The 19,772-nt window shown below is 47.4% G+C and overlaps 2 protein-coding genes across 4 annotated transcripts in view; both read right to left on the bottom strand.

Annotated features, from left to right (window-relative positions):
• Positions 1-445: 445 nt before the first annotated feature.
• The window catches only part of SLC9A5 (solute carrier family 9 member A5), a 44,295-nt gene continuing 24,968 nt past the window's right edge, over positions 446-19,772 (bottom strand). For 2 of the 3 annotated variants that reach the window (XM_073554975.1, XM_073554973.1), the window contains exons 8-16: positions 9,109-9,198; positions 8,484-8,554; positions 7,999-8,128; positions 6,835-6,923; positions 6,575-6,701; positions 6,330-6,494; positions 2,618-2,687; positions 1,991-2,113; positions 446-1,485 (exon numbers count right to left, since the gene is read on the bottom strand). In XM_073554975.1, coding sequence (XP_073411076.1) covers positions 1,016-1,485; positions 1,991-2,113; positions 2,618-2,687; positions 6,330-6,494; positions 6,575-6,701; positions 6,835-6,923; positions 7,999-8,128; positions 8,484-8,554; positions 9,109-9,198 — 1,335 coding nt within the window. In that variant the 3' untranslated portion in view covers positions 446-1,015. The remainder of the gene's footprint in view (positions 1,486-1,990; positions 2,114-2,617; positions 2,688-6,329; positions 6,495-6,574; positions 6,702-6,834; positions 6,924-7,998; positions 8,129-8,483; positions 8,555-9,108; positions 9,199-19,772) is intronic. The other variant, XM_073554974.1, reaches the window with a different exon arrangement.
• LOC141058767 (uncharacterized) lies at positions 9,205-14,412 on the bottom strand. The gene is made up of 2 exons (XM_073554981.1): positions 10,799-14,412; positions 9,205-10,762 (listed from the first exon to the last, which is right to left on the bottom strand). Exon 1 carries the CDS (start codon positions 12,262-12,264, stop codon positions 11,191-11,193), a length of 1,074 nt encoding a protein of 357 aa, XP_073411082.1. The 5' UTR covers positions 12,265-14,412; the 3' UTR covers positions 9,205-10,762; positions 10,799-11,190.

Raw genomic sequence — 19,772 nt, 5'->3', positions numbered from 1 at the left:
AATCAATGATCTGGTATGTTAGTTGTCAACTTCTCTCCTGGAACATAAGTAGTGTGCAAACCCATCAAGGTCTAGTAGAAACTAGCTGTACACTATGTAAGATTAAAGCTCTCACAGGAGAAGAATGACACGCAGATAGAAAAAGCAAGTCAATTGCAAACTTGCTTATTTTAATACTAACTAATTAAAGCAATTTAATAACTGAGACTACCCCTTTCATATGATTTATAATTTGTCATGTTTATCTGCCTGCAGACGCCCTGTATGGTGTACACCTCTTGAGACATAACCTGTTGCTGTCAGAAATAATGATGTCCCTCATGGTCGAGCTCCGTTCCTGCTATTATTTTCGTTTTTCTGTTTTTATAACGGATCCAAAATACCTAAACTTATTAACCCATTAGACAACAAAAAATGGCAAATAATGAAAGGTGACGGGGGTCCGTTTCACACTTTGAATAGCAAATGCAACGTTTATAGGAAGCATATCATAAAATAGCATACAAAAATACATTCGGAGCAATGCAAGAGTTACAGATGCCGAAAAAACACACTTTAAAAACTTATATCTTATCAGCAGCTGATCACACGCAGCACATAAATAACAGCAATAAAAATAGTAACTGTACAAAGTTGCAAAGTTTTACAAAACAAAGAAAATCAGTCCCGTAAGGCAGGACCTAGAAGACGGGAGATTAGAAAGTGACGAGGACGTCTCCATGACTGTCTGTCCAGAAACATTAGGGACGGAAGGTTCACGCGGAAAGCAGGATGTCGTACATGTGGCTCAGGGCTCAGCGTGGTGGATCAGTGGTCATGAACGTGGCCTGGTGGGCAGAAGCACCTTAGTCTTGCCTACATATGGAGAATGTTCTGCACTGGTGGCATCTGATGATGAGGCCACCATTACCAGGTCATTCCTTCTCACGAGCGTCTACATATGTCCTATCAAAGCCTTAGACGGAGAACCCTGGATTTTACTCATCCAGTTGACCCCCTCCCCCCATAACCAGCTTCATATTTTAGAAGTTCGATGAAGCTGCAATCGTCTTTTGCTATGGCCGTGTCTGGTAGACGCAGGACTTAACCCAGAGACCTCTCCTGGAGCCATTAATGGCTGAAGTTCTTGTTGCTGGACGTCGGCAGAATATAAATGACTCTTTATACCTTGTGACGGAGAATTGGTGAAGGGAAAGCAGCTACAGGTCTCCGGCAGAGTCTCAAGTCCCGGTGGACTGCAGATCTCCTGCCTCAAACACTTAACCCCATCTGGATTGGGGTCAGGAACCGGTGGAGAACCGACACTCTCCAGAGAGGAGATACTTTGCTTCCAGGACTTCTGGAGATCTACCGGGACTATTTTCGTTGTCTCTGAAGAGATACAGACCGTGTTTTCATCCGGCTCTCCTTTCCATGGAAGAACCTTCTCAGCCATAGTTGGCGATGGAGGGACAATTCGAGGACTCTGACAGACGCCCAACATTCCTGTGGATATGATAAAAAGTTTTCGGAGTTCACAGCAGTGTCATCCATCAAACAACCTGATTGAAATGAATCCTAAGTGGAAGCAGATGAAGATCAGATGGGAACTGGTGAGACTCGGAGAGAAATGGGGCAAACGTGAATCTCATTAAATGTCCGCCATCATCGTGAGTTGCAGCAGTCTCCATGTTTAGCTCATCGGCTTCTGTAGGACCTCAGAATCTGCTTAGGCTTCCACGTCACCGACAACCTGATCAATCATAGACTGACGACAGCAGAGTCTACAGCTAGAACCTTGTGCGACAATTTATTGTTTCTTTTTTTTGCAAGTTTTCTAACTTTAACTTCATGTTTGTGCAAAAGTTTTGCCATTTTGCACCAACTTCGTAACTTTTCTAACAAGTTGGTAGTGATTAAAGGAAGGGGGGGGGAGGCAATAATGGTTTGATATCTCAGATTTTGGGCAGCCTGAAGATGTGAGTGGTTCAACTGAGGAGCGACGTCTTACCTGAGAGTTTAACACTGTGGAGAATCTCATCTGTGGCTCGAGCAATGAAGGTAATCCCCTCGTCCTCTTCTATCTCGATATCTGAACCTTCGTCTTCGGAGTCCGGGGTGATCACAATGGACGCTGATGGTAGGAGAACATTTAGAAAAGTTAGTTGCAGTGGATCTAGGTGCGTTGGGTAAGTGCATGGTTTGTAACGATGAGCGATACAATATGTCCTGCCCTGGTCCAGTCCAATCCTCCCTCCGTGGTCGGTCTTCAGGCTCTTGGTGTCTATGGTGCCTGCAAGGTGTCATGGCGTCATATGTAATGACATCATGAGTCCTATTGACTAAGACCGGTAGGAGGGCTCAGAAGTGAAGACCGGCTGCAATAATGGGGGGCAGGACTGGTCGCCGGACCAGAACGGACTGCTGCTTGCTTGAGAGCAGACGCAGCATGAAAGCAAGGAGTAAAAGTTAGTTTTGGATATATGTCTCCAGAAATAAAGATTTTTTTTGGGGGAAAGAGCAATTTCCACAGCGTTGAGGGATTGAAAATACAGAAACTAAATGGATCTCTCCTGATCTGCAGATGCCAAAAATCTGCCATACGGTGATGATGATGATGATACGCAGAGAGTCTTACCGGTGTTTTCCCAGCTCACCACTCGGCTGTGTCTTCCGTTCCGGGAATCGAGCTCCATGCTAGTTCTTCTCTATATGCATGAAGAAAAAAAAGACAAAAAGAAATGACTACAAATACCGTCCACGTAGCAGGTGCAAACGGACAGGTTAGGACTTTCCTATGGGATAATGCATGTGACGACAACCCAAGGTGAAGGAGCAGCCATTACTATACGATAGGGGGGGGGCTCATTTCTGCAAGCCTTGACCTGCGGGTCCCGCGGACAATGAATGTCACCTGCGTCCAGTGCGAGCGTCGATAGATTAATGACGGGTGGAGGACACGGGTCAGGACCGACGCTGGGAACTTCACAAAGACAGACAGAGAGAAACTTCAATCACTTCAAAGTCAAATCCTTCATGAGAAAGATCAATATTTTCCGTACAAATCAACACGAAGGTGTTTAAAGGGTTATTTATTTATTTCCAGGACTTAAGGTATCAGATTTGTGGGGTCTGCGTCCCGCTGCCCCTGTAACTGGCACAACGTCACACATGGATGATATTGTAAGATGGGACGGGGCTATCAGAACCGCTCAAGCCCAATACGGGGGGCTGTGCCGCTTCTGAGGCTCCCCGGCACCATCGATCAGCCGATCCCCGGAAGACCTGAGCTAAGGATAAAACTCCGTCATCATCATAGATATATTGGAAATACTGGGCATGGAAAGCAGCAGCCAATTATCTAAGGGCACAGGCTGCAAAGGTACCACAAAGGACAACACTGTCATGGCTGATCAGTCGCCCATTGATCTCTACATCTGATGGGATTGATCGGAGGGGCTCCGGCTCCATTCTGCATCCATAGATCCAGGACTGGGGAGCCAGTAGATTAGAGGAGAAGAAAGTAAAAGGATCAATGTCCGTCGTTCTAAAAATCCCCCTTATTGAGAATACAGAATAAAGCCGCTGAGCCAGCGCCTCGATCATAAAGGAATCGGACACGGCACGGAGCTCCGATCACGGCAGCCGCTCCTGCGCCATGCTGCCGCTCTTATAAGATTTATTGGAAGGTTTTAGGATTGTTTTTATTTCTGTCTTTATTGGAAACAGAGGCAGCTTCATTCAATCCGGGGGACACGGGCCAATGTAGCCGGGACCTGAGGAGGAGGAGGAGGAGGAGGAGGAGGAGGAGGAGGAGGAGGAGGAGGAGGAGGAGGAGGGGTTCAGCAAAGTTGCATCCGTCAGAAGTAAAGTTAGATCCGTGCAAGTGATGCAGATCTGAGGGTGGGGTGTACGGCGGGGGGGCGCCCTTATTAATTGGGGAGGTTTAGATTTAAATAAAGTTTTATCATTGCAATGTAAAAGCCACAATATCCAGAAGTGCAGCTCCAATCCAGTGGGAGAATCTCGCTGGGATACGCCATACTTAATGATTAGTCAGGATCCGACATCCGGGACCCCCAAAGTGATCCTGAGAGTAAAGTTGTGTCTTTTTGTATACTCCATTGAATAAGGAAGAAACCGCTGGTGTATTTTCTTCTCAAACATCAGAAGAGCGGACCGGGGTCGCTTCTTGTGACTGTTTTTAGAAATCTGAAGCTATAGCTGAAGTTTAAAGACGCTGATCGCGATGCACGGCCTAGCAAGTGCAAAAAAAAGTAGCGGTGCGCCCCATACCCCTAGAGCAAAAAAGTCACGCAATCCTTTAAAATATCTCATACTAGTTTTCAACCACGCAAAGAAAAGATAAAATGAGTGGGATTCAGTGTGGCACAAGTGCACAAAAAGTTTGCAAAAAAATTTTGAAAAGTTGCAAATGATGAAAACTAAAAAAAAAACAAAACATCCAGATATGAAAAATCAAAGCAAAGAAAAAAAAAAAAAAAAAAAAAAAAAGAAGGATGAGCCCAAGTAAGTACGGAATAAAGTGCAAATACCCCCAAAAAAAAGTCTGGAGGAAAAAAAGGCACAAAGACGAGGATGAATTGGGGCCAATGGATTGTATAAAAAGCAGACTGCAAAACCCATCATGTGCTCAGCGTACCGCAGCGCTCAGCGTACCGCAGCACTCAACGTACCGCAGCACTCAACGTACCGCAGCACTCAACGTACCGCAGCACTCAACGTACCGCAGCGCTCGCTGGAAAGTCTCAGCCACAGAGCTATGGATTATCTGGGCCGCCGCCGCCGATCGTGTAGCTTGTAAAGTCTCACAGTCCATAGGAAATTAAGCGTTTGCGACCCCAAGAATGATTGGAAAAAGCTGCCTGGGAAGCGGAGCTGGCAGCAGAGGCGCAGGACACGTCTCCCGCTCCAGATCAGATTCTTGCGGTGCTGGCCGACTCCGAGCGATGGGGAATGTGGATTAATAATAAAAGCGTGTGCGCGCAGAATGCTGACTCGCTGCTTTCCTACTAAGTCACACTGCGGTGGGTCTATCCTCCGCAATATCCGCCACGTATAATCTTTGCTGGCCCCCGATAGGGATCACTTACCCAGATGTACCATACATTTTCACAAAAAAAAAAAAAAGTCATATTTCATCTCTGAACCTTGTATTAAGGCCCTGAGAGGGAGCGGATCCTTTTCCATCCAGAGAGAATTTTAATGCCAAATTCATTCTTGCTTTTTTTTTGCCCCATTTTTACAGTTTTTTAGTCTTTGTTTGACAATGTGACTTTTGGTTTTCATTCTCCAATTGCTAGCAGCGAATTGCTATCACTTGCAGTACCACTTTTTGACACATATTTCCCATAGACAACAGTGCAATAGCGCCCCCACTCTTATTAATGTAAAATGTGGAAAATAAAAAAAAAATTAGAAAACGTAAACTATATAATATTTTCATTGTTCTTTTATTTTGTTTGAAAAATAAAAGGAATCTCCTTAAATAATATTTACGGCGATCCATCTGGATCGAGGGGAAGGCTCCGATGAGGTTAAGGCACAGGCGTATACTCACTGCTGCCTCCGCTTTTTCTTCTGGAGGTTTTCTTACAAGGAAAAAAAGAAAAAATTCTTGAAATGAATCTTCTGTGATCACCATCAGAGGATAGAATTCCCCGGGACGGCGCTCACGGCACCATTACGTCATGCAACCCTTGTAAATACATGCGATCTGGAGGTTTCCACTCCGGGAAACAGACGACTATGGAAGAAGAAACTCTCGATATTATATATCGCGCTGCCAGAGGAAACCCCAATAACGAGCCTGCGCCACATGGCGGGTCACCAATCCGCCCACAGACGGGACCACGGCGTGATCTCAGCTCGGCACGTGGGTGGGATACGCAGCAGATTTTCCAGTTAGTTAATCCGCACGGTATTATAGGGGTTTTTTTTTTAGGATGGGGCCAATTTTCGGCCAGCGCTGTAGTAACATGCACACTGTCAGGATTCAGCTGTGCACGAGAAGCTGCTGCCAGTCGCACGTGCTCACACCACAACTTCCCCCATAGTGTGTATTAGGGATCACGCACGCATCTGTGCAAATCGGTCTGAGAGCGAAACGCGTTGCACGGACTGGCCGGAGCAGGAGCGCCACACTCGGGGCATTAGCGGTCCGTGTTCGGAAGTCTGAACGAGCCCTTAGTATAGCTACTAGTTTACCGCATCTTTGAGGAGAGAGCCGTAATCACGCACAACTGTTGCCCAGACGTCCGCCATTATTCTAACGTCCGCTCGCAGTTTTATTGGAGGGGGTGGAGGTTCACGGCTCGCCTCGTCCTTACCTTCTTGCGTCCGTCCTTTTTCACCCGTGACTTGGACGAGCAGATGTTGTGCTTGGTGGATTTAAAAGACTCCAATCGACGCTTCATGTTCTGCTGGAAAACCTCCTTCTCCTGGCGCTCCTGCTCATCCTGGGTCATGAAGTGGCGGCTGTAGCTGGCCTTGCACTAGAAAGAGAAGATCGGTCCTGGTGAAGGTCAATTTGACTGCAGGAACCTTTAATGACAGGAGGGTTGATGTTCCGCACCATCCTGCGCGGCTTGTAGAGGCCGCCCGTCAGCACGTGATGCATAGCCGCGTCCTCCCTGTCCCGCCCGCTCCGCACGGTGTCGATCACCTGGAGGTCCAGACATGCTTTGCTCCCGTTCTCCCGCCTGGGATGAAACAAATGGTTGTTAAATGTCGCCCATGTAATTCTGGAATGATGGAGTGATGTCATGCGATGATGTCACCCTGTGAGGACAGAAGATGGAGGCCATGCAAGCAGGATGAGGCAGCGCTCCTTACAGAAGGTTGGTCACTGACGTCTCCGACATGGACGCTCGGCTCGGCATGGACGGTAAGGACAGTCTGTCTGGTGACACTATGTGACCTCCCTATGAGACAGGGTTGGTTGTAGGATTAGTAGGACAGACATGAGTTAGCACGAAATGAGTCGGCGGGTGAATATTTGGGGAGGAAATATGAGCATCAGAGACATCTGCAGGTCACATAGTAATGAGAAGAAGCTCAATCTGGAGACCCATCGCTCCAAGAAATCTATTTATAAGTCTGTAGAATATGGGCCAGGACCAGCTTTGTTTTGGGGCACATGATAGAGCCCGCCTAGAGTGGGTGGTCTCTTTCTGCACTCAACACGAAGAGCACTCTGCAGGAAGAGCCCGCCCACCCTACAAGAAGAGCCCGCCCACCCTACAAGAAGAGCCCGCCCACCCTACAAGAAGAGCCCGCCCACCCTACAAGAGCCCGCCCACCCTACAAGAGCCCGCCCACCCTACAAGAGCCCGCCCACCCTACAAGAGCCCGCCCACCCTACAAGAGCCCGCCCACCCTACAAGAGCCCGCCCACCCTACAAGAGCCCGCCCACCCTACAAGAGCCCGCCCACCCTACAAGAGCCCGCCCACCCTACAAGAGCCCGCCCACCCTACAAGAAGAGCCCGCCCACCCTACAAGAAGAGCCCGCCCACCCTACAAGAAGAGCCCGCCCACCCTACAAGAAGAGCCCGCCCACCCTACAAGAAGAGCCCGCCCACCCTACAAGAAGAGCCCGCCCACCCTACAAGAAGAGCCCGCCCACCCTACAAGAAGAGCCCGCCCACCCTACAAGAAGAGCCCGCCCACCCTACAAGAAGAGCCCGCCCACCCTACAAGAAGAGCCCGCCCACCCTACAGGAAGAGCCCGCCCACCCAATCCAAAGAAAAAGCCCGCCCACTCAACAGGAAATGCACTCAACAGAACAAGCCCACCTACTCAATAGGAAGAGCCCGCCCACTCAACAGGACGAGCCCGCCCATTCTGCAGTGACAGCACTCCCACTTGTCAGAAATAGTCCCCATCCCAGCGAGGTCACAGCTGCCGTTTCTGTGATACATCGGCAGCCACCTACGCTGCCAGTGGGGTCACTTTTCCTAACATTACACACAGTTTATTACAGAGGGAGCTGAGTACCTGATCCGCCAGACTCAGAGCATCCCGAATATTCAGCTTGTAGCAAACCTCCCAGATCTCATCCTTGATGCGATACGCAGATTTCCTCATCAGGAGCTGACTCAAGTATTTCTTATCAAACTGCTCCCACCTGCGGCATTCGATGGTGGTCCGACCAGAAGAAGACACGTTACAAATAGACAGCACGATCATCTGAGTTGGTCACAGTCAGTATAAAGTTTTCTGCAACTTTCTCATAAACTTTAGATTCCGATTCTGCATCAGTTTCAAGCTATCTCACAGAGTACTGTCTTTTGAAGTGAATAGGCCACAGCTGCAATACTACTCGCAGCCTGCACACAGGGGTGGCGCTGTTTTGTGATTCTGAACAACCCCTTTAAATACGGTAATTATCTGTTTCTCTCGTCAGAAGAGAAATCTCAATGAACACAAGGATAGAGGTGTTATCTAATCATGCAGGTTGCGAGATGTCAGGGTGTACTTACTTGTCTCTCCAATGATGGTAGCCATGATGTCCAATTATATCCTCAACGGCGGCCATAATGTGGTCAAAGGCCTGAAGAAGAGAGACATTTTCATGACTGAAGGAGACTAAAGTTAAGAATAGTTCTGAAAGTTTTCATTTTCCCTGCAACATAATGTACATCCCCTATCCTCAGGTCACATGATCGCTGATGGCCGGGACCCCATAGGTTACAGAGAAGGGGGTCCCAGGGTCCTCCATGTGAATGGGGTGGTACTGAGCATGTGCGACCACTGTTCTGTTCACTGTGTACAGTGGGTTGTGGTCACACATGCTCAGTACAGGGAAGTGTTGGCCCCTGGCTCTCGTGCTCGGTGGGGGTCTCAGCAGCCAGACCTCCAGAGATCGCACATCTATCAACTATCCTAAAAGTCGTTCATGGGACAACCCCTTTAATGGAAGCTGACGGTACGCCCTGATGATGCCTTCTTCACCCTCTTCTATCTCTACGTAGACCCCCACGGCTTCCTCCTCAGCCACAGAGGAGCTGACCCCGACCCTGCAGTTTGCCCTGAGCTCTTAATTAGACGGCGCGGATGATGAGCTGGGGACGGAGGATGAGCCGCTGTCGCGGTCGACCATCTTACGTGCTCGTGCAATTCCTCGCTGAGCGTCGGCTTGTGGTGGTCTCGTCTCTTCACTTTTAACCACTTGACCAGAGGTTTGATGGTCAGACCCTGAAACAGAAGAGAAGTAGGTGAATGTGAAAAACTTTCCGAAAAATTTAGATTGTTCCAGGTTATGCCAGGAAAATATGTGCCCGGCACCAGGAGACGGCGGGCCCCTGACCTATGGGATAAATGGGGAAACCAGAGAAGGAAACGGAAAATCCGCGAGCTCCGACACCCAATGCCAGGCAGCTGCTGGAAAGCCCGAGCTCAGCTCGGTCAGGGCCACAGGAATGCCGCACCACTGTATGATCGGGGGTTAAAGACTGCTACAAGAATCTGGATTTGCCAGGACCCAACGCATGACGGGTCCAAGATAGTCATGAAAAGATGGCAGCTGAGCAGGATCATATTAGGGGCTTTTATAACAATGAATAATTAATTCAAAGTAAATCAGATCTGATTAGATGTATGGGGCTGGGCTGCAATACCACAAGCAGCCTGTGACAGGGGTGGCGCTATTTTGGCAGCATCTCTAACCCCTGAATAGTCTTGAAAAACTCATAATTTAGGACATTTTTGGGGTTTTTGGACTCTTTTTCTATGGTACCCTGACATTAATCACATCCGGATGATATGTCACTGATGTCCGACATTTAATAAAAGCTCATGTGCAGTGCAATGTGCCTCTCCTGCTGGGACCCTTGGGACCCCCGACTGATAAGGAGCCTCGTTACTCCCCATTGCCATGGGATGATCTATGGATGTGACACCCGCCGATCTCCGGCCAGGAGACGTCTCTGATCAGTAAGCAGGGCGGCCCCGGATGGGAACGGACAGACGGCGACCGCCAGCGGAGAGCGCGGGAATAAAGATAACACGGAGAAGTTTCCCTACACAGAATCCGAAATAAAGGAGGCACAAAGGAGCAGTATGCGCTCCGTGTGACAGTGATGGCCATAAGTGATAGCACCCAGCTTTACCATAATCCAGACCGGCACACCTGCCCGGGAGAGAAAAGTGCTGGGAAAGTGCCATCCCCTGTGCTATACGACGATATATGCACAGCTAGAACCTAGGGATCTTCTGTAGAATTAATGGGATTTAAAAAAAAGTCTTCACCCCCCCCCCCCACATGATTATACGCTTCACCCGCAAACTTACATGTATTTTATTGGGATTTTGTGTGACACCAACACAGAGTAACAGGGATGTGTGACGTGTAAACGATAACGGGGGGCTCATTATTTTAGAAATATTAATTCAAACATTGTGAGGTGCATTTGTATTCAGCCCCGCCGAGTCAGTACTTTGTAGGACCTTTCTCTGCAATTACTGCTGCGGCAGTCTTTTGGGGTCTGTCTCTCTCCCACCTGTCTCTGCAGTCTTTTGGGGTCTGTCTCTCTCCCACCTGTCTCTGCAGTCTTTTGGGGTCTGTCTCTCTCCCACCTGTCTCTGCAGTCTTTTGGGGTCTGTCTCTCTCCCCCCTTTCTCTGCAGTCTTTTAGGGTCTGTCTCTCCCCCCCCTTTCTCTGCAGTCTTTTAGGGTCTGTCTCTCCATCTTTCTCTGCAGTCTTTTGGGGTCTGTCTCTCTCCATCTTTCTCTGCAGTCTTTTGGGGTTTGTCTCTCCCACCTGTCTCTGCAGTCTTTTGGGGTCTCTCTCTCCCACCTGTCTCTGCAGTCTTTTGGGGTCTGTCTCTCTCCCACCTGTCTCTGCAGTCTTTTGGGGTCTCTCTCTCTCCCACCTGTCTCTGCAGTCTTTTGGGGTCTCTCTCTCTCCCACCTGTCTCTGCAGTCTTTTGGGGTCTCTCTCTCTCCCACCTGTCTCTGCAGTCTTTTGGGGTCTCTCTCTCTCCCACCTGTCTCTGCAGTCTTTTGGGGTCTCTCTCTCTCCCACCTGTCTCTGCAGTCTTTTGGGGTCTCTCTCTCTCCCACCTGTCTCTGCAGTCTTTTGGGGTCTCTCTCTCCCACCTGTCTCTGCAGTCTTTTGGGGTCTCTCTCTCCCACCTGTCTCTGCAGTCTTTTGGGGTCTGTCTCTCTCCAACCTTTCTCTGCAGTCTTTTAGGGTCTGTCTCTCCAGCTTTCTCTGCAGTCTTTTGGGGTCTGTCTCTCTCCCACCTGTCTCTGCAGTATTTTGGGGTCTGTCTCTCTCCCACCTGTCTCTGCAGTATTTTGGGGTCTCTCTTTCCCACCTGTCTCTGCAGTCTTTTGGGGTCTGTCTCTCTCCCCCCTTTCTCTGCAGTCTTTTGGGGTCTGTCTCTCCCCCCCCTTTCTCTGCAGTCTTTTGGGGTCTGTCTCTCCCCCCCCTTTCTCTGCAGTCTTTTGGGGTCTGTCTCTCTCCCCCCTTTCTCTGCAGTCTTTTAGGGTCTGTCTCTCCCCCCCCTTTCTCTGCAGTCTTTTAGGGTCTGTCTCTCTCCATCTTTCTCTGCAGTCTTTTGGGGTCTCTCTCTCCCACCTGTCTCTGCAGTCTTTTGGGGTCTCTCTCTCTCCCACCTGTCTCTGCAGTCTTTTGGGGTCTCTCTCTCTCCCACCTGTCTCTGCAGTCTTTTGGGGTCTCTCTCTCCCACCTTTCTCTGCAGTCTTTTGGCTTCTGTCTCTCTCCCACCTTTCTCTGCAGTCTTTTGGGGTCTGTCTCTCCCACCTTTCTCTGCAGTCTTTTGGGGTCTGTCTCTCCCACCTTTCTCTGCAGTCTTTTGGGGTCTGTCTCTCCCACCTTTCTCTGCAGTCTTTTGGGGTCTGTCTCTCCCACCTTTCTCTGCAGTCTTTTGGGGTCTGTCTCTCCCACCTTTCTCTGCAGTCTTTTGGGGTCTGTCTCTCCCACCTTTCTCTGCAGTCTTTTGGGGTCTGTCTCTCTCCCACCTTTCTCTGCAGTCTTTTGGGGTCTGTCTCTCTCCCACCTGTCTCTGCAGTCTTTTGGGGTCTGTCTCTCTCCAGCTTTCTCTGCAGTCTTTTGGGGTCTGTCTCTCCCACCTTTCTCTGCAGTCTTTGGGGGTCTGTCTCTCCCACCTTTCTCTGCAGTCTTTGGGGGTCTGTCTCTCCCACCTTTCTCTGCAGTCTTTTGAAGTCTCTCTCTCCAGCTTTCTCTGCAGTATTTTGGGGTCTGTCTCTCCAGGTTTGCACATCTAGTGGTGACATTTTGCCCCTTCCTCTTTGCCCCCTCGCTCTCGCTCAGTGACATTGGATGGAGACGTCTGATCAGTAATTTTCACGTCTTGTCACAGATTCTCTGGGATTTGGGTCTGGACGGTGACTGCGCCGTTCACACACAGGAATATAATCTGATCTAGACCCTCTATTGTAGCTCTGGCAGGATGTTACGGGGTCGTTGTCCTGCTGGAAGGTGAACGGACGCCCCAGTCTAAATCTTTTACGGCCTTGAATAGGTTTTCCTTTAGGATTGTCCTGTATTTAGCTCGATCTATCTTCCTCTAACCTCTGGCCAACTTCCCTGCCCCTGCTGAAAAATGCTTCACCACAGCAGGATGCTACAACCACCATGTGTGACGGTGGGGATGGTGTTTTCAGAATGATGTGCAGTATTAGTTTCCTACCACACATAATGTTTTGCATTTAGCCCCAAAAAGTTCTTGTTTGGTCTCATCTGACCAGAGTACCTCCTTCCACATACTCACCGTGCCCCCACAAACTGCAAATGGTACTTCTTATGGCTTTCAAAAATGGCTTCCTTCTTGCTGCCCTTTCATAAAGGCCAGATTTGTGGCGTATACGACTAATAGTTATCCTGTGGACAGATTCTCCCCCCTGAGCTGTAGATCTCTGCAGTTCCTCAGTGACCATGGGCCTCTTGGCTGCATCTCAGATTAGTGCTCTCTTTGCTTGGGATGTCAGGTTAGGTGGAAGGCCATGTCCTGGTAGGTCTGCAGTTGTGCCATACTCCTATTTTTGAATCATGGACTTCACAGTGCTCTATGAGATGTTCAGAGCTTGGGCTATTTTTTTTTATAGCCTAACCGTGCTTTATACTCTTCTCCACAACTTTATCCTTGACCTGTCTGGTGGGCTCCTTGATTTTCATGATGCCGTTGGATCCCACACAAACCTCTGAGGCCTTCACAGAACAGTTGTAGTTATACGGAGAAGAAATCACACCCAGATGGACACAATGCACTAATTATAGGACTTCTGGGGACAATTCTCCACTTTTTATGTAGGGGGATCAGACTAAAGGGAGCTGAATCCTTGTGCACTTTATACATCACAAATCCTTGCTACATTGTATTGTATCACAGAAAATCCCAATAAAATACATTTAACTTAGAGGGTGTAATACTTTTTCAAGGCCCTGCTGGTGTAACCTGGTTAGTTATACCTCTTCGTGTATCTGCTGCTATAACCTGGGTATCTCTTTGGGCTGTCTCTAGTACAACTGAAGTCACATTAGACGCGGCCGCCACAAGCTGAGCTCATCTTAATATATTGTATTAAGTGGTTGTGACCCTTCCCAATGAGCGACAGCTCGCACCCTAATGGGCGCCTACGATGCCAGCTGCCATTAACCCTTTCTGAGACAAAACCCCCAATAGTGAAGGGGGTAAAAAGCTCAGTGACGACCGGGTCCCGCCAGATGTAAATTACCGGACAATTAGAGGCAGATCTGATTGAAGGATTCCCATCTATATAGATGTCAGGAAGGCCGCGTCTGCCGGACAGAGCCGAGGTGCAGCTGATGTATCCGAGGCGGCAAATTACACAGACGCAGGACAAGGTGTAAGTGAATTACATCCTGCAGAGAAACTAATGGACTTGTCACATTATCCTCCTAACCTAATCTTCCCTGTCACTTCCTTAAAGGGGTCGTCCATTCTTATGTAAATGCAGTGTAATCATTGTAGAATGGCAGCTTTAATCACACTGGAGGGAATCAGGGGGTTGGGTTCCTTTTTCTATCTTAAAAAAAATTGTAGTTTCATGTGCAAAAAATGTGCGACTTTTTACATCTTGAATTTTGAGTAGGTCAAAGATGGATTTCAGCTTATCATCATCTAGCAGGAGGATGGAGAAAATCCGCCACCTCTTTACCTAGGACGCTTCTGATCAGAGCCAGTTTTCTATCCGGCCCTTCTGGAGTGAGACTTTTTTTTTCTAACTTTCAAAACTCGATATAATTGTCAAAAGTGCAAAGTGTCAAAAAGAAAATTGTGAAAAATCACGAGTTGTAGATAATCGACGGGCGATGAAGAAAAATTTATCAAACGCCTCAAGGACGGGCGCCAAGGAAGCAGTGGTACAGTAAGCGCTGTTCCCCAGTGCCGGGTGCTGAAGATGGCTCTCATCATTCTCCCCTGCTCTGTCGGCGATCAGCTAGCAGGGAAGAAAGATTAGAGTTGTATTCAAGTGAGAACAATGAGAGCAGCAATTGGGACTATTACTCCCATCAGCCTACACCTGCTGCCGCTAATAACAGTGACAGCAGGAGCGGCGGATGAGAGTATTCCTCACCCGCCACCTGCGCTATAAATAAAATAAAAAACCCATCATGGGTTCCCCTCTATTTTCTATAACCAGCCAGGCAAAACTAACAGCTGGGGGCTGCAACCCTCAACTGTCAGCTTCAACAGGGCTGGTTATCAAGAATAGAGAGGTCCCCACGCTGTTTTTTTTTTTATTATTCACTTGCCCTGTAGCGGAGGCAAGTGGGGTTCATATTTGTGGGGTTGATGTTACCTTTGTATTGTCAGCTGACATCAAGCCTATGGCTAAGTAATGGAGAGGCTTCTATAACACACCTATCCATTACTAATACTATAGATGTATTGTAAATAAAGACACAGCAAGGTCACAACATGAATTTTTCATGGTGATCTGCTGTGAACCCACTGAGCTTGAACTACGGTGACCTCATGACTGACTTTTTCCCACGGTGCGGAGGTCATTGGAGTTCAGCCCTGCTGGGAAAGCAGCATCACTGAGCAATATCCCCTTACCAGCCTGAGAATACCAGACCCCAGCTGTCTGCTTTAGCAAGGCTGGTTGTCAAAACTGAAGGGGCCCTTGCCGTTTTCTTTTTATTATTATTTTATATAAATAAATTAAAAAAAAACAGCATGGGGGACCCCTCTATTCTTGAAAAACAGCCTTGATATCACTGACAGCTGAGGGTTGCAGACCCCAGCTGTGAGTTTTGCCAGGCTGCTTATAGAAAACACAGGGGAACCCACGCCGGGTTTTTCATTTATTTATTTGTTTATAGCGCAGGTGAGGAATACTCTCATCAGCCGCTCCTGCTGTCACTGTTATTAGCGGCAGCAGGTGTAGGCTGATGGGAGTAATAGTCCCGAATGCCGCCACCTGCTGTCATTGTTCTCACTTTAATACAACCCTCATCATTCTCCCCTGCTCTGCCGGTGATCAGAACGAGCAGGGGAGAATGATGAGAGCAGTCTTCAGCACCCGGTGCTGGGGAACAGCGCTTACTGTAACGCTACTTCCCTGGCGCCGGTGCGTGTCACATGGATGACATCCATGTGTGTCATCCGAGTGCGGGATGTTTTGCAGCCCGTGGTGGTGACGGTAAAAAATGGACATCTCAGCGTGTTTTCCCCATGGACACATGGTCCGTGGAAACACACTGACGTGCACAGACCCTACGTGTGTACGTGTCTCCAGTATGTGTGAAAACTGTCACCACACGTCCCGGACACACGGACGTGTGAAAGAGGCCTAACAAATCCTAGCATGATTAATCTCCACTACGGCATGTCAATTCTGCTTGCTGTCAGTGAGTGGAGGGCACTGCCTTCCACAGGTGAGGATTCGTCACAGTTGCACCATTCTACACGCTCTTTCCTCTCCAGATTCTTTGCCGGAATGTTATCAGCTGCAATGTATCACTCTGGGATTGTACAGAACACAACTATAGCAAACTCTTACACGTTTCTCCAGGGTTTCTGATCCATCTTAGTTGTGGAAACAAATTCTATATAATCAGATGCCATATTAAAGGTGACTTTATACTTCAGTATTATCCCATTGTGCATGAAGCCTTGAGATGCCGGAAGGACAGATGGATGATGTGAGGAGCTGGTCGGCAGCCAGACTTTCCAGTGACTTCATTTTCCTGGGGGTGACTTCATCTCGTGGTCACATTACTGGGGGGATCCGGGCTTTGTTCCTCTGTACAGGACGGCTCAGACGCACACATGGCCGGGGTAGGGCTCTGCCAGTGACGGAGGAAGCATCTGTACATTTCTGGCCTCCAATGCGCTTCCTTCTATCACAGCTCACTAGGTTTGTCTGCAAAAAGCACACACAGGTGTGAACACCCCCTGACCGGCCGATGGATATGACCCCGTGCCAACCTGAGGATCTAGTATGCGGCCCCCCAACAGTGAGAGCTTAAAACTCATCGAGCCTTCAACTGCAGATCTGCTGTCCTCTAAAGGTATCTATTGACACAAGAAAGGCCAAAAAAAAAGTCTAATGTTCACCCCCATAGATGCAGCAGATTCTGCCACCCGGTGGAGGTGTTGTGGAACTGCAGGAGAATCAAAAGTAAAAAAAAAAAATAAATAAAAAATAAAAATAATATATATATATATATATATATATATATATATATATATATATATATATATATATATATATATATATATATATATATATATATATATATAATCTGTCCAGGACTTATTAACCCACCTGTATATGGAGCACTCGTCATGTATTGAAATCTGCAGACGGAAGTCTGTGCACTGGGACCACCATAGATTCATGTGATCATTAACTCAGAGGTACATTACTGATAATGAGGGACTACAGGGAAGTATTAAGGCCGTGTGTAACGATAATGACATACACGTACAACCAAAAGTCCCTGAGGGGCCAACACTGATTGGATGTGAGGTCTCTGGAGTTACTGGGTTTCACTTTTACTGACGATTCCAAGCCTGAGTCCACAATGGAGAGAAGAGACCAAAGAGACCCGATAATCACAACCCGATACAACGGACGAGGCCAAGCGGGGATCACACCACGAGAAAACATCATATAATCACCAACAACAGCAGCAGTCATCAGTGTGTAACCCAATTTGTAATTTCCTTCTATGACAGAATCACTGACTGGGTGGATCAGGGAAATGCTGTAGATATAGTATATCTTGACTTCAGCAAAGCATTTTATCTCACACCATCCTTATTGAAAAAATGACTAGGTATGGAATGGACTAGGCAACTGTTAGGTGGATTCATAACTGGCTTAGTGATCGGACCCAAAGAGTGGTCGTAAATGGCTGCACATCCAGTTGGAAGAATGTCTCAAGTGGGGTACCACAGGGCTCTGTCCTGGGCCCTGTATTGTTCAACATCTTTATCAACGATTTAGATGAAGGAATTGAGGGTAAACTGATTAAATTTGCTGATGACACGAAGCTAGGAGGGATAGCTAATACTAGAGAAGAGAGAGGATTCAAAAAGATATAAAACTGGAGAAGTGGGCAGCAACTAACAGAATGGTTTTTAACAGGTAAAATGCAAAGTACTACATCTGGGCAATAAAAATGAAAAGAGCATATATAGAATGGGAGGAATAGGGCTAAGCAACAGCACATGTGAAAAAGACTTGGGTATACTAATAGATCACAGACTGAATATGAGTCAACAGTGTGATGCAGCAGCAAAAAAGGCAAATGCAATTCTAGGATGTATTAACAGAAGCATACAGTCTAGATCACGTGAAGTCATTATTTCCCTCTACTCCTCTTTTGGTCAGACCTCATCTGGAATATTGTGTCCAGTTTTGGGCACCACATTTTAAAAAAGACATCAACAAACTGGAGCAAGTTCAGAAAAGAGCGACCAGTATGGTGACCGGTCTGCAAACCCTGTCTTATGAGGAAAGGTTGCAGGATTTGGGAATGTTTAGCATGCAGAAGAGAAGACTGAGAGGAGACTTAATAGCTGTCTACAAATATCTAAAGGGCTGTCACATTGTAGAAGGATCAACTTTATTCTTATTTGCACCAGGAAAGACTAGAAGCAATGGGATGAAACTGAATGGGAGGAGACACAGATTAGATATTAGAAAAAACTTTTTGACAGAGTGATCAATGAGTGGAACAAGCTGCCATGAGAAGTGGTGAGTTCTCCTTCAATGGAAGTCTTCAAACAGAGGCTGGACAGACATCTGACTGGGATGATTTAGCGAATCCTACTTTGAGTAGGGGGTTGGACCAGATGGCCCAGGAGGTCCCTTCCAACTCTACGATTCTATGCGATGTATGCACACAGTGACTGCACCAGCAGAATAGTGAGCACAGCTCTGGAGGACAATATAGGATGTAACTCAGGATCAGTAATGTAATGTATGTACACAGTGACTGCACCAGCAGAATAGTGAGTGCAGCTCTGGAGTATAATACAGGATGCAACTCAGGATCAGTAATGTAATGTATGTACACTGACTGCACCAGCAGAATAGTGAGTGCAGCTCTGGGGTATAATACAGGATCAGTAATGTAATGTATGTACACAGCGACTGCACCAGCAGAATAGTGAGTGCAGCTCTGGAGTATAATACAGGCTGTAAATCAGGATCAGTAATGTAATGTATGTACACAGTGACTGCACCAGCAGAATAGTGAGTGCAGCTCTGGAGTATAATACAGGAGGTAACTCAGGATCAGTAATGTAATGTATGTACACAGTGACTGCACCTGCAGAATAGTGAGTGCAGCTCTGGAGTATAATACAGGAGGTAACTCAGGATCAGTAATGTATGTACACAGTGACTGCACCAGCAGAATAGTGAGTGCAGCTCTGGAGTATAATACAGGAGGTAACTCAGGATCAGTAATGTAATGTATGTACACAGTGACTGCACCAGCAGAATAGTGAGTGCAGCTCTGGAGTATAATACAGGCTGTAAATCAGGATCAGTAATGTAATGTATGTACACAGTGACTGCACCAGCAGAATAGTGAGTGCAGCTCTGGAGTATAATACAGGAGGTAACTCAGGATCAGTAATGTAATGTATGTACACAGTGACTGCACCAGCAGAATAGTGAGTGCAGCTCTGGGGTATAATACAGGAGGTAACTCAGGATCAGTAATGTAATGTATGTACACAGAGACTGCACCAGCAGAATAGTGAGTGCAGCTCTGGGGTATAATACAGGAAGTAACTCAGGATCAGTAATGTAATGTATGTACACAGTGACTGCACCAGCAGAATAGTGAGTGCAGCTCTGGGGTATAATACAGGAGGTAACTCAGGATCAGTAATGTAATGTATGTACACAGAGACTGCACCAGCAGAATAGTGAGTGCAGCTCTGGGGTATAATACAGGAAGTAACTCAGGATCAGTAATGTAATGTATGTACACAGTGACTGCACCTGCAGAATAGTGAGTGCAGCTCTGGAGTATAATACAGGATGTAACTCAGGATCAGTAATGTAATGTATGTACAGAGTGACTGCACCATCAGAATAGTGAGTGCGGCTCTGGAGTATAATACAGGAGGTAACTCAGGATCAGTAATGTAATGTATGTACACAGTGACTGCACCTGCAGAATAGTGAGTGCAGCTCTGGGGTATAATACAGGAAGTAACTCAGGATCAGTAATGTAATGTATGTACACAGTGACTGCACCTGCAGAATAGTGAGTGCAGCTCTGGGGT

Source organism: Dendrobates tinctorius, unplaced genomic scaffold (genome assembly GCF_039654945.1).
Source record: "Dendrobates tinctorius isolate UK_male_01 unplaced genomic scaffold, ASM3965494v1 ptg000214l, whole genome shotgun sequence".
NCBI classification, from domain to species: Eukaryota; Metazoa; Chordata; class Amphibia; order Anura; family Dendrobatidae; genus Dendrobates; species Dendrobates tinctorius.
The sequence above is the reverse complement of the archived record's forward strand: the minus strand, read 5'-3'. Positions and strand labels throughout refer to the sequence as shown.

Excerpts from the sequence above, each read along its gene's own strand:
- LOC141058767 (XM_073554981.1), bottom strand. The coding sequence starts at position 12,264 with ATGTCACCACTAGATGTGCAAACCTGGAGAGACAGACCCCAAAATACT.